Source organism: Anabrus simplex, chromosome 12 (assembly GCF_040414725.1).
Source record: "Anabrus simplex isolate iqAnaSimp1 chromosome 12, ASM4041472v1, whole genome shotgun sequence".
Taxonomy (NCBI): domain Eukaryota; kingdom Metazoa; phylum Arthropoda; class Insecta; order Orthoptera; family Tettigoniidae; genus Anabrus; species Anabrus simplex.
The window spans coordinates 2,635,382-2,648,936 of NC_090276.1; the positions used below are offsets into that span (position 1 = coordinate 2,635,382).

Below are 13,555 nucleotides of genomic sequence, written 5' to 3' on the forward strand. Positions count from 1 at the left end.
TGGTACTCGCATCAAGGAACATGAACGTAATATTCGTCTCAACCTGCCAGACAAATCAGCAATAGCTGAGCACGATCTATCGTAGAGTCATGTCATGTTCCGAGATGCTCGAGCTCTTGCTCACACAAGATACTACAGGTTCAGGATTATACGGGAAGCTGTGGAAATACGTAGAAATCCTAACAATTTCAACAGGGACACTGGCTATCAATTAATACCTGGTTGCCAGCCATTAAGGATTTTTTTTTTCTAGTGGCTTTACGTCGCACCGACAGATAGGTCTTATGGCGACGAATTTAAGGATTTACGTAGGTAGTTCCCCTCCCTGTCCCTTCATTATTGTTATTTCGTTTCGGTGTTTTCCAAATTTGTACGTTCATCGCCAGATGTTTCATTCCAGACTTGTCAGTGTCATACCTTCATATGTGCGGACGCCTGTTATGTTATGTGACCCTCTCAGAATGATTCGGATGGTTCAGTCAGCCTCCGCTTCGAACGCTTGCGATGTACCGCGTCCGAAAAGCCATCTGGTGACGTATGAATGTACCATTTCTACGTCTAATGGGTACCGTCTAAATTCAAAGCTCGTTCATTGTTTTAGAAGCCTTTCTCGAGGACAGTCGAGATTTTCTCCTGATGACGCAGAGCACAGTTCTCTGCGAAACGTAAATAATTTCACCTTGTTTTCTTGACACAGCATAATCCCAAAAGCTTATGTCATACCCTTATAATCATCTCCAGAGATCTGTAGCCTTTATTTACGATCCCGTTTGTGATTACATAGGTACTTAGAGATCCCCATAAGGAACTTTCACCGTATCAACTGAGAGGAATTTCCCTATTAGTGAAAATCATAACCAGACTTTTAACCCCTTTTATCGTCATGAACTGTCCATTTCACAACGTTGTCGAGGTCCTTGTGCAGTTGCTCACAGTCCTGTAACCTATTTATTACTCTATACCAGAGGTGCTCAGCTGGGCGCCAGTTGAGACTAGCCCAGTGCGGCCGGGCTGGCGGGACGTAAATGCGGGCAACTTACGTAGTAAGCATACGTCACAATGAAGCAAGAGAGCGAACTCCCTCTGCAGGCCAGGGAGGGAGCGAGTATTGACGTTAACTTGTGATTACGAAGCTCTCCTCCATTGCTCAGCGAAATGCTGATTGGGATACAAGCTACGATTTAAAATTCCTTCGATGGACATGACAGTATTCCCATTTTAAAAAGTATAATTCCTGTTATTCATTTAGCGAAAATTAATATAACTACATAATTGAACAAGTTTACTGCTTGATTTTTCAGTGTTGTAGTGTTGTGATTTTTCTGTTTACTGAATTTCCGAAAATACTTAAAATTTAACAGACGTCCGATGATAATAGTTAGCCTCTAAATGACGAGACGGAGTTTCATCATGAGTGAGGACATAGATAAGTACTATCCAAGATTTAAGTACAACAATATAAATATATCTACCAAATAGATGTACAGTATGCCTTCAAATAAATAACCTAACTGATGTTATTCGCGGTAAGCATGATTGGATTGTTGGTGAGTTTATCAGATAAATTAAACCCAAATCACAAGCCGCAGCTTATCCACCTTAACTATGTATTGCATTAAAAATGTTTCTAAAGCACCTCTTAAAACTTTAATAGTGAAAACTTTCTTACAACGTAAATTGAAAATGTGGATTTCTGCCCTCTTCATTTTCTGCTTCCATTTCAAACTCTGCGCTCATCGCCTGCCAGTCCGCCCACTTAGTGCTGGTCGCCCGCAGGACGGGATGACTAACGTGAGCACCTCTGCTCTATATAGCAGGGCCTCCTCAGGGTGCATGCACCAGTGCATTGCACTGTGCACGGTGCAAAAGACGACTTCGCTTGGTTGACCAGAGTGCAGACCCCCACTCCTCGATTTGGAGCAATAGCGCTGTCTCTTTCCCCACGCCTGTCTCGCTCGCTCCGCCTGTTTCCGCCTGTCTCCCCCTTCCTCACTTCCTTCGTAGCGCTCCAAATCCGAGCCGAGCTTAGCCGAGTCACCCCGAGACGAAGCGCTGGTGAGAGCCGAGTGGGACCGATGCACTGTACACAGGATTTCTGCGCCTCCCTTTGCACGCGTGAGACTGTAGGCGTTTGAGAGGCCCTGCTCTACACAGTATGACATCTGCAGAGTTATTTTTGAATATTTTTGTCTCCTCTTCAAAATGTAATTTTAGTATCTTAAAAATTATGGAAGTTATTAGGGAATCTATTAGAGAATGGGGTTGGCTGAGAGGAATTTTAAAGGGTTCAGTCCAGTATTAGTCTACCACATTTTACGTCATAACTCGAGGAGGATTACAGATATGACACACATTTTGCAATAGCAAGTTGCAAACTACGCTTAAATATATGAATGGAAAATGCCCTTTTTTTAATTCTCAAGACGCCACCACAAACTGGTTTCCAATATTCCTCTATTGTGAATGGAGAAATGCGGTTTCCAGGACAAGTCTCACACACCAAGGCTGTAAACACTGTGCCAAGGACTCGTAACGGAAACTGGTTTTGAAATGCCACTAGTAAAAAAATAACAAGATCCCCCACGACTGACTAGGCCAGACGAACTTTGTATCATTATCACATTGGCTGCTGCCACAGACATATAGTAAATAGAGAGGCAGCGAGCTCTATCTCGTTCCATTGGTGTTTGTGTAGGCGGAAGCTCGCGCCCACCGACAGCGTACATCACTACAGACTCACTGCAAACATGTAAGTTACAGTACTAAGTGAAGCTTTGGTTTCTGTTTTATGCAGGGTTGTTGTGTTGTTGTTTTTTGTTTTTTGTTTTTTGTTTTTTTGTAGCAAAGTGGCAAAATGGTGAATACCAGCGTAGTGTTTGAGTGTCGTTTTTTCCTATTCGCGAAGGAAGAAGGAATGAATAGGAGTTTCAATACACCGATAAATGGCTTACATGTGCTCATCAATACTTGTTGGTCATTTAGCTGTACTATTAATTATCTAGGAGGCAGAGACCATCTACTCACACTGACTTGTTAATCTGTGCATATTTACTGACAAGGGGGCCTTCATGTAAACGGGTCACGGATTATTTTCCACACTTATACCGTAATATGTCCGGTTCTGTGGTGGTGTGGTTAATGTGATTAGCTGCAACCTCCCCTCCCCCCGCCCCTCTCCGGAGGTCCGAGTTCGATTCCCGGCTCTGCCACGAAATTTGATAAGTGGTAAGAGGCCTAAAGCGGGGTCCACTCGGGAGGTCATATGAGTAGAAGGGTGGTCGATTCCTATCTCAGCCATTCTAAAAGAGCGTTTTCCGTGGTTTCCCACTTATTCTCCGGGCAAATACTCGGATGGTGCATAACTTCCTTCCCTCTTTCTTGTCTATCCCTTCCAATCTTTCCATTCGCCCCACAAGGCTCCTGTTCAGCATAGCAGGTGAGGCCGCCTGGGCGAGGTACTGTCCCACATCTCCAGTTGTATCCTCGACCCAAAGTGTCACGCTCCAGGACACTGCTCTTGAGGCGTTAGAAGTGGGATCCCTCGCGGAGTCGGAAGGAAAAATTAGCCCTCGAGGATTTTTTTGCTAGTGGCTTTACGTCGCACGGACACAGGTCTTATGGTGACAGTGGAATAGGAAAGGCCTAGGACTTGGAAGGAAACGGCGTGGCTTTAATTAAGGTACAGTCCAAGCATTTGACTAGTGTGAAAATGGGAAATCACGGAAAACCATCTTCAGGGCTGCCGACAGTGGGATTCGAACTCACTATGTCCCGGATGAAGGCTCACAGCCGCGCGCCTCTAATCGCAGGGCCAACTCGCCCGGTCCTCGAGGGTTTAGAAAAAAAGAATGGTGTAATATTACCCTCGAATATGAATGTCTCAAATTCATTGGACTAGATCCAGGCATTTTCGAGAAAATCGGCTTTGGTAAATTTCAAGTGCCTTATACCAAATAAACATTAACGAAGCACAAAGTGTGTGTAGCGAAGTGGATAGCGGAGGAGTCTGTGCATCGAGGGATCGCCGAATTAAAGTCCAGGTTCTTGCATGGTTTCTTTTCTTTCTTGCCTTTTATGTATATTTCTGTCTATATTGTATGTAATATTTGTAATGTTTGAAAAGTTGGTTACAAAATCGAAAAACCTTGGGAAGGAAATTTTACACATTTAATTTTGCATTCATATGGAAGATACAAGTTTGATTAACTGCGTGCCTGGCATTCGAATAATGCATTTAATGCTGTGAAGTGACGAGCGCAGAGTTTTTTGTCCGATTCGCGTGTGTAGAATTCAATTAGGATGTCTGAGAAGCAAGGAAAATCAGCAAAACTGCACCGAAAAAGAAAGGAACATTACGTCCTCTATTCTATAAATTTGTAACATAATGAGAATCATCAGTTGAAATGGAACGAGATTTAGTTATCAACCTAATCTAACTTAACCCTATCTTGTCCCCAAATAAGTAAGCAAATATGACCTCAAAGTGACGAAATATGACGTAAAAATTACAAAACTATGACCCGAAAATGATTAATCTAAATATGGCCATTTTAAAATAAGTTATAAATTGAAACGGCAATTACTTTGATACATATTTGTTAACTAAATTCTTCATTCTTACTTTCATATTAATTTTCTGAATATACATATTTAGCAGTTATCCAGAGTCTATTGTCCTCGATTCACTTATCAAACTTTTGTGAATACATAGGTACCTAATAAAGTACTAAGTTCGCTAACATTATCAGATCACACAACATTTTAAAAGTCAAAACATGTTTGTACCCGTAAGTTATAGACGAGAAAGGTTCCACCTTGTCAATACAAATGTATTTATATAAATATCTACAATACCGGTTTCGACTCTTTACATGTAGTCATCAGCTGTACACCGTTACCTTCACATAAATCAAATTAGTTGATTTACCTTGTCATAATGATAGTCATAGGGTATATCTTACTTCTAATTGAACATACTTTAGGGTAAATTTGACTATGTACATTCTAAAATGTGTAGGTGAATTTTTAGGCCTAAAATTGTATAAATGGATTGTTGCTAAAAGTACAGTTACATAAAACACTTTCTTAAAAATGTATGTGGTACATGTAAAATGTTGTCTTAAAGTATACAGTTCGAGTAAAATTCGTTATATTAGAAACATTTTGTTAAAATAAGTTTGTCGTCTTGCGTAAGTTGATTTTCTTCAATATGATGTGAAAATCGTATAAATGAACTATTATTCAAAGTACAGTTACATAGGCACTTTTAAAATATATATATATATTACGTGTAGAATGTCATCTTAGAATGTGCAAATACGTATAAGATTCGTTGCATTAAATAGGAAACTATTTTTTATAGAATAAGTTTCCGGTCTTGCATTCGTTGATTTTTTCAAATGATACATGTAAAGAGTCGAAACCGGTACTGTAGATATTTATATAAATACATTTGTATTGACAAGGTGGAACCTTTCTCGTCTAGAACTTACGATAACGGTCAATACGGAAAATGAAACTAATAAATCAAGATGTTTGTACCCTTCATTGGTGGTTTGAAATACGAAGAAGACTAGAAATCAATCTATTTTTAAAAAAATATTTTGGAACGTTTAAGCCCAGATTACATTAATATTGCTCAAATGCGTTAGTTTAAATTGAGCACCACGAGACGAATTAAGTAATGTCTTTGGATACATTATGGTAGGCCGGCTCGACATATAGTGCAAACTCGCATAACGTTTTTATTCTTCTCCGCGGATGGTATTGAAGCGTATGACAAGATTCATCTTCAAAGCATCAGGCGCAAAAGACCTCCGAATATCACTTAACGCATTCTTGTAAGAAGAGCAGCTCCTTTTTACGTCACAAGAAGTTATTGGTGCATATGTAAATAATATTAAGTCACTGCTGTCGAGTATGCACTCATCTTGAAGTGTACTGGTACCTTCTTCTCCAAGAACATAATTTATCTTGCACACACAGCGAAAACCGTCACTTTGATTAAGTACATTTTAAAGTTTCCATTTTACACTGACGCCAACTATTCCATGCGATTGTCGTGCTGAAAGTTCACCACTTCTCACAATTTCAAAACTTGCATGAATTTCTAAGCTAGCAGCTTCTAAAGGAGTAACTGCACTCGATATAATTCCAAAGTTCGACTTAATATGTCAGACTTTCTGACAAACTGCAGGAAAACAATTCCTGCACAATCTTGATAGAAGATGCAGAGTATTCCATTTGTATTAACTACAGATATGATACGGAAAAGCAGTTTTGTAAATACTAGTTCTCATTCGGAAAGTTGACGATGATTTTGCACAGCTACAACTGTCGCCAAACCGCCGAAATATGACCGAAATATGACGTTTCTATGAAAATAGCTCAAAATATGACCTTATGACAAAAAATAGCCAAAATATGCATTTATATGACAAATAAAAATCACTTAATTGTGACTATACTCACCTGATTTGCACCACAATCCAATCAGGGAAGAAAATAGAGACAAAGAAAAAAAATGACTTTTCCTAAACATCCGAGCCCTAGTTATTACGTACACAAGACAAACACCGGAAGAATACGCTTATAATAATGCGTATATCAAAATAAAGGCAGAAATATATAAAGTTACATTCAGAGGGTGAGTGTGTGTTCATTTCCTCACTTCTTGATTGAGCTTGAAACCAGACTTAATTATGAATATCTTCTTTGTCATTTACTTGGATAAGGTAACCTCCATTATTGATGCTTACATTGAGGTTAGGCTTATAGTTCATGGTTCTCTCTAGTGATTTCAGTAGTCAAGTTGGCAGCAGTATTAAGCCATTAAAATTTGCGCAGTTCCAGTCCTTCAGGCAACATGTTGAAAACGTCTTAGGGATATGAGCTACGAATTTCAGGTGAATAAAATGAGAATATAATTATATTGTTTATTTATTCCTAAAAATTACAATAATTTTCTTAATCATCGTTATCCGGTCGATTAGTTTAGCGGTTCGCATATTTCTATCACTAAGAGCGCTAATGTGAGTCAATGCAGAGTTTCATTTAAGCCCTTAGAGGTCTAACTATATTCGGTGTGGGCATTTCAAAATTAAAAAAAAAAACGCGTGAGGATATTGAACCCAAACACATCACAGAAATAATTATGTAAATAAGTTAATTTGGGTAGACTGTTTCTTCTGGAAGTGATTTTCGATTTTTAATTTTTTTTAGTTGGATAGAACTATCCAAGACTCACAATTTGAAACATTTCCGGTCACTTTAGCTCGGGACCCCCTACTTTGTCGGCTAAGAAATTTTTTTCAGCATTAAAGAACGAGAATAGGGCGGCGATATTTGCTTTTTCGCCTCACGTGCCGAGTACTGTAGTAGGAGTGAGTTTCTGGAACAAACATCCGAAGTTCAAGCGTGGATCAAGGAACTGAACGTTCAAATTTGATGCGATGTCCTAAGATTTATGTTTATGTACATATGTATATAACTTTAGATACAGCATATGTCTAACTTATTTCCATACTCTAAATAAATAAATAAATAAATAAATAAATAAATAAATAAATTCGCGAACATTACGGGATTTGTAAAAAAAGATTCCTCTAACAGGTGAAACAAAACAAATTAACATAAGCGTGACTTTGCTTTGTGTTCAGTAAACGCTTCGATTACCCTGCACTTCACTATTCTTCTTCTTCTTCTTCTTCTTCTTCTTCTTATTATTATTATTATTATTATATATGGATTTCTTGAACTTTACAGGCTTTCGCCCAATACATCGTTTAAATCCGTAATAGCCTAAGCAAAATACAGATTGCATAAAATACAGTAAAATAAAACACAATAAAAAAAATAATAATCGTATGGCCTCAGCTACCGTGTGCAGACATTTTTTCAATTTGACGCCATCTCGTTGTCTGCTCGTAAATTTCGACGTTCCGTTTTACTCTAGGCCCGCTAGATGGCAGACCGAGTAAAGCGAAACTCTTGGGTGTCTATGGCTGAGATTTAATGAATTTTGTCGGGTAAACACCAAACGTGTCACCAGAGATCGTACGACATGGAGTGTTTAATGGACTTTTTTCCGCCCTTCAAAAATCCGACTGCCTCTGACGGGATTGAACCCGCTATCTTGGGATCCGGAGGCTGACACTCTGCCCACTGATCTACAGAGGCAGCAACACAATAAGATCAATAAAATAAAATAAACGGGAATCCTCCCCCATCTGCACTGTCATATGGCCTACGATCAACCCTTATTGGTGATCCCTGGGCCGTGGCAGTAGGCAACAGGATAATAAAATACTAAAATAATAAGTTAATAACATAATACCGGGGTGAAATAAAGAACATATACAAACGAAATTAAGCTCCGAAGGACATGCACTTTACTAGCAAAGACAATAGCATAGAACATGGTGTAGAAAAGTTTGACGTTCTCTCTACAGTACGGGCGTCCAGTGTGTTTTTATGTCGGGAAGTTTAGAGTCTTAGTGACAAGGCTCGAGTACAGTTAATTATCGTGGAGTGGAGTGTTATGTAAATCACACACAGAGCAGGTATTTGATATGGTAAATTTATGTAACGCGGCGCCGACCTGTTAACTAACACCGTGACTCCTGCATGACGAGCACAGCACTCAACAACACAGTGGCGGCTCGTGAGTCACGCTGTGGTTTAAACTGTCCTGACTGACTGATTGATCATCGCCGAGCCAAAACTACTGGGCATAAAGAAATGAAATTCTGGGGACACATTTATATCAGTGTAGGTGCTCACTAAGGGAGAATTTTTGGATATTCCGTCGCTAAAGGGGTGAAAAGAGGGGTGATTTTTAAATGAGTATATCTCAAAAACTTAAAAGTTTACAGACGTAAAAGTGGTATTTGCAATCTCGTTTAGAAATAAACGTGGATTTTTTGTTTTCGCAAAATCCCATTAATGGGGATGAAAAAAGGGGTTAAATACCTATTATGAGGGTACTTATAGCACAAAAACTGAAGATGTTAGACATGAAAATTGTTATTTGGAATCTCCTTTAAAAATACATTTTTTCGTTTTCGAAAAATCCAAATAATAGGGGATGAATTTAAAAAAAAAGACCATTTCTACAGTATATCTCAGAAACATAAGTTACAGACGTGAAAAATAGTATTTGGAATCTCCTGTAAAAGTAAAGAAACATAGATAATTTCTTTTCAGAAAATCCACGTTAGGGGAACTGAAAAAAAGGGGGCGAATGTTTAAAATGAGAATATCTACAGTATGTCGCAAAAACTTGACATGTTACAGACGAGAAAATTGGTATTTTAAATTTGTTTAAAAATCAAATATGTATTTCGCTTTCAGAAAAAACACTTAAGGTGCGTAAAAAGGACGGAAAAGGGGATACTGATATCTTTAAAAGTAAAGAAATACGAATTTTTTGTGTTCGGAAAATCCACTTAAGGGTGGGGGTGAAAGAATTGAAAAATTAGTCGAATTCCTTGTATAAGTATAAACTACTAATATATTTACTGATGGAAGTATAAACATGGACACACACAGGCTTAACTTATCATTAAGACCCGCAGATCTACCCTTCTTTATTTACCTGTAACAAATATCTCGATCCACTAGCCTATTGAAATCTGGAATTCCTTTTCATTTCATACTGTGACGTAATTGTCTTCTTCTCGCACTCAAACGAGTACGGAAAATGGCTCTTAACCGTAGTGTAATAGCTTTCAGCACTGTTTCATTATAGTCTCTGACTGGCTGAACTCTGCTTCACAGTAATGTAAACACAGATAATTGTAGAGATCATGAATCAAGGAACGTCAAACTTAACCTTGTTGAATTGTCTCCGTCTGATTGCAGCAAAATGACTCCTATGCTTTCCCAGAGCTGAAGTAATTTACCGTCACAATATAGGTTAAAGTGTGTGTGTGTGTGTGTGGGGGGGGGGGCGACCAAAGGATGACGACATTAGACTACTTGTGATTACTACCATTTCGTGCGGAACAACTTAGGTCGACGTTACTTGCTACTTGCTAGTTGCGAGTACATAATTTCATGTTAAGTAAACTGTACTGCTCTTACGGACCTACAAGGAGTGAACACACCCCCTCTTAGACAAACATAATTCTTCGTGATTAAGGGATATTATAATGTAATTTATATTGTATTATAGAAGAAAGCAAAGGGATACGGCATTTTATTGTCCAAGAGTTATTAAAATAACTAAACATTCTCTATTTAATGAATACATTCGCAGGGAGGAAGCACAGTGCCTGGAACAGCCATCGCTTCATTTTCCTTCTCAGTTACTCTGGTACATGTTACGCTGTGAATCACTCTTGAAGAAAAGTCATCTATTTATTTGCGTGTATTGTAATATTCTCGTAGTGTACCACAGTTGTTACTGAAGATTTTGGTACTATGGCATGCAGCGATACATCGCGGCATGACTTGTACCGATACTGAAATTCGCTATGATTTTTATCTGTACTTAGTTTTGTTATTTAGCTGTTTCTTAAGCTCATTTAATTTGTAATATTCTTTTCGTGGGGCGATACGACGTCACAGTAGTACCTGGCATTACGTGAACAAATTCATTAAATGCAATTAACTGCATCCTCCATCCCCAGAGGCTATAACAATTCAGTTGCGTATTTTCTCCCCCAATTTCCCCTAAACTTCAATACTGAGGTTTTGTTTATGCAGTAGCTTACTCTTGTGGCTGTAAAAACCTAAACCCTAGGCTTCATACATATAATTTGCAGCTTTTTTAATATATGCTATTTTTTTCGGGGCATCGACCTATGGATATTTTGCCCCTACTTGCACCAGATGATATGAACCTGCGTGTAATTGTAATTGCGGAAGTGTAGTGAGGAAAGAAACGTTAAGAACGACACACACCCTGTCCGCAGGCCAGGGAAATTAATGATTTGCAATTAAAAACCCCTGACCCGGCCGGGAATCGAACCCGGGGCCGCCAGGTGACAGACGGACGCGTTGCCCCCTACACCGCGGGGCCGGTCTAAGTTGTAGCTTAGTTTCTTCCTCCTTTTATCATGAACTTATAAGTGTTGAGTTTCACAAATTTATATTTCAGTTTTCCCTTATTGCTGTGAAAATCAAACTCCACGCCCACTTGAATTCCTAAAAATAATGTTGAGCTTAGTTTCTTCACCTTTTATGTTGATATAAAATACTGAGTTTCACCAGTATACGTGCCGCCGTTTTCCCTTGATGCTGTTGAGCAGAGCCGTTCGATGTGGCAACCTTGTTGTTATAAGAGCAACACTGTTTCTTTAACATGGAATGAACTGTAGTATCACCTTGCGAGGAAAACCATGGGGGTCTACGTTACATAGGAGCGGTACCATTATGCGAGAAACACGTGGTATTCCACTGGTAGGTTCCACTGTGTTCGCAATGGGTCTGAGTTACCTGAGTAGTACCACTTTATAAGAAACGCCCTGCTTCTACGTTGCTTATGACTAGTACCACTATGTGCGAAACACCATGAGTTTGTGTAACCTGTGGTGCCATTGTGTGACATACTAAATGAAATTCAAGAAACTTGATCGTCAAAAAATTAGCAGTGTTTCGCCCCAGTGCGGCATGGGCACCACACTTTCCCAAGACACTGGCCGGTAGCGACACCAGTGCAAACTATCCTGTGATAAGCACAATACAGTGCCGACATACTACGGGAGAATTGCATCTCCACTTGCTGTATATGCCCCCCCCCCCCCCCTCCGGGCTATGGTGTCCGCTAATTGGCGACTATAATATACAGGGTGAACCGAAATTCGCGCACTCGGGCGTCGCAGCGCGACTCCTCACATGCCAGCAATAGTGAAGTCTTTCACAAAAGTTCGTCCCGCGAGTATATCCAGCAGAAAAGGGACGTTGAAGAGTGGCAATCTGGCAACGCTGTAACCACATGTAGGGTAACTATCTCTGTCAGCACACATTAGTTGTGCTGTACAGTTGGTGCAGTGGATAGTTTTGGGTTAGCATGCAGGAGGTCGAGGTGTCGATCCTGGGTTGAGGCGTATGTTTAGAAAATGTAGTCCAGGTGGTATGGCATCTGGCATATTAATCGTCAACAGCGATTGCAGCGGGTCCTCTAGAAACCATTTGCACTTAGGGCCTACATACTACGATCGCAGGAATGGAGGAACAATAGTTTTCATTGGTTAGCTTTGAAAGACACCCTTTCCACGTCGTGGACGGGAATTTATTCGTTGTTGACGATTACGATACCAGATACCATACCGCCTGGACTACATTTACGAAATAATAATAATAATAATAATAATGATAATGATAATAATGATAATAATGATGATGATGATGATGATGATGATGATGATGATGATGATGATGATGATGATGATGATGATGATGATGATGATAATAATAATAATCGTATGGCCCCAGCTAACGTGTGCAGTCACTTCAATTTCACGCCATCTGTCTGTCTCCTCGTAAATTTCGACGTTGTTTTACTGTAGGTCTACTAGAAGGGAGACCGAGTAAAGCGAAACTCTCTTGGGCGTCTATTGCTGAGATTTTCAATTAATTTTGTCGGGTAAACACCAAATGTGTTACCAGAGATCTTTTACATGCCGACATCGTACGATATGGAGTGTCGAATGAACTTTTATCCGCCATTCAAAAATCAGACTACCTCTGCCGGGATTGAACCCGCTATTTTGGGATCCGGAGGCCGACACTTCACCACTGATCCACAGTAATAACACCATAAGTAATCTTATATAAGAATTCCTTAGCCTAAATTTCTCCCTTGTTACCGCTTTCTCAAAAATGTGTAACTCATATCATTACAATTTAGTGAGGGATATTTCATTTTTTAATACATCCACTTGATATATGTATATTTGTCCTGTCCGGTTGTCTTCTGTTATTATCCTATTTCCAATTAATGTCTACTTTCTTAACTGTATTACTTACTTCCTTGATTTCTCCGTATGTATGAGTGTGCTAATCCCGAAACCTGGGCACTTCCGTTTGAGATAACGGTTTGGTCCCGAAAGAATATCGAAACATATAGGCAATTTTAATGACGGTGGAGACGTTCGTTTCGGAGTAATAGCTGGATAAACGGTAAGTCATATCACAAAACAGATTACACAATCGTTGCTCACTTTGGAGAGATCTACAAATTAGGTCCTATGAATTTTGTCGTATCTCGATCCCTTATACGTTAGAGCTGCATTTCTACTCGATTGTGACAGGCGTTAGGATAAGAGGCCTTTCTTTTTAACGAACTCCCGATCTCTATTGGAAATGGCAGTAGGCAAGCAAACCTGCCGTTATACTAGAAACCCCCGAACTCGATCGTGAATGGCAATGGGAAACGTGTCCTGTTATTATCAAAACTCCCCAACGCGCACGTTACATCGGAAACAACGTATGAGGTCTTCCTCGTGCCGTTTCTCGGAGAGCGCCGAGAGACATGCAGTTGAAAATACTTACTCGCTGCGTGTACAGATATTTGCGTAGAAATCCGTGAACAAGGTAGAATATCGTAATA

General features: G+C 39.6%; 1 protein-coding gene across 3 annotated transcripts in view; it reads left to right on the forward strand.

Annotated features, from left to right (window-relative positions):
* Gs2 (glutamine synthetase 2) overlaps positions 1-13,555 on the forward strand; it is a 303,407-nt gene that overhangs the window by 140,703 nt on the left and 149,149 nt on the right. The window contains exon 1 of one of the 3 annotated variants that reach the window (XM_067156488.2): positions 2,726-2,749. The exons of the other annotated variants lie outside the window; for them this stretch is intronic. Within the exon in view, the coding sequence (XP_067012589.2) occupies positions 2,748-2,749 (2 nt within the window). The 5' untranslated portion in view covers positions 2,726-2,747. Of the gene's footprint in view, positions 1-2,725; positions 2,750-13,555 lie in introns of those variants that run through there. 3 annotated transcript variants of the gene reach the window in all.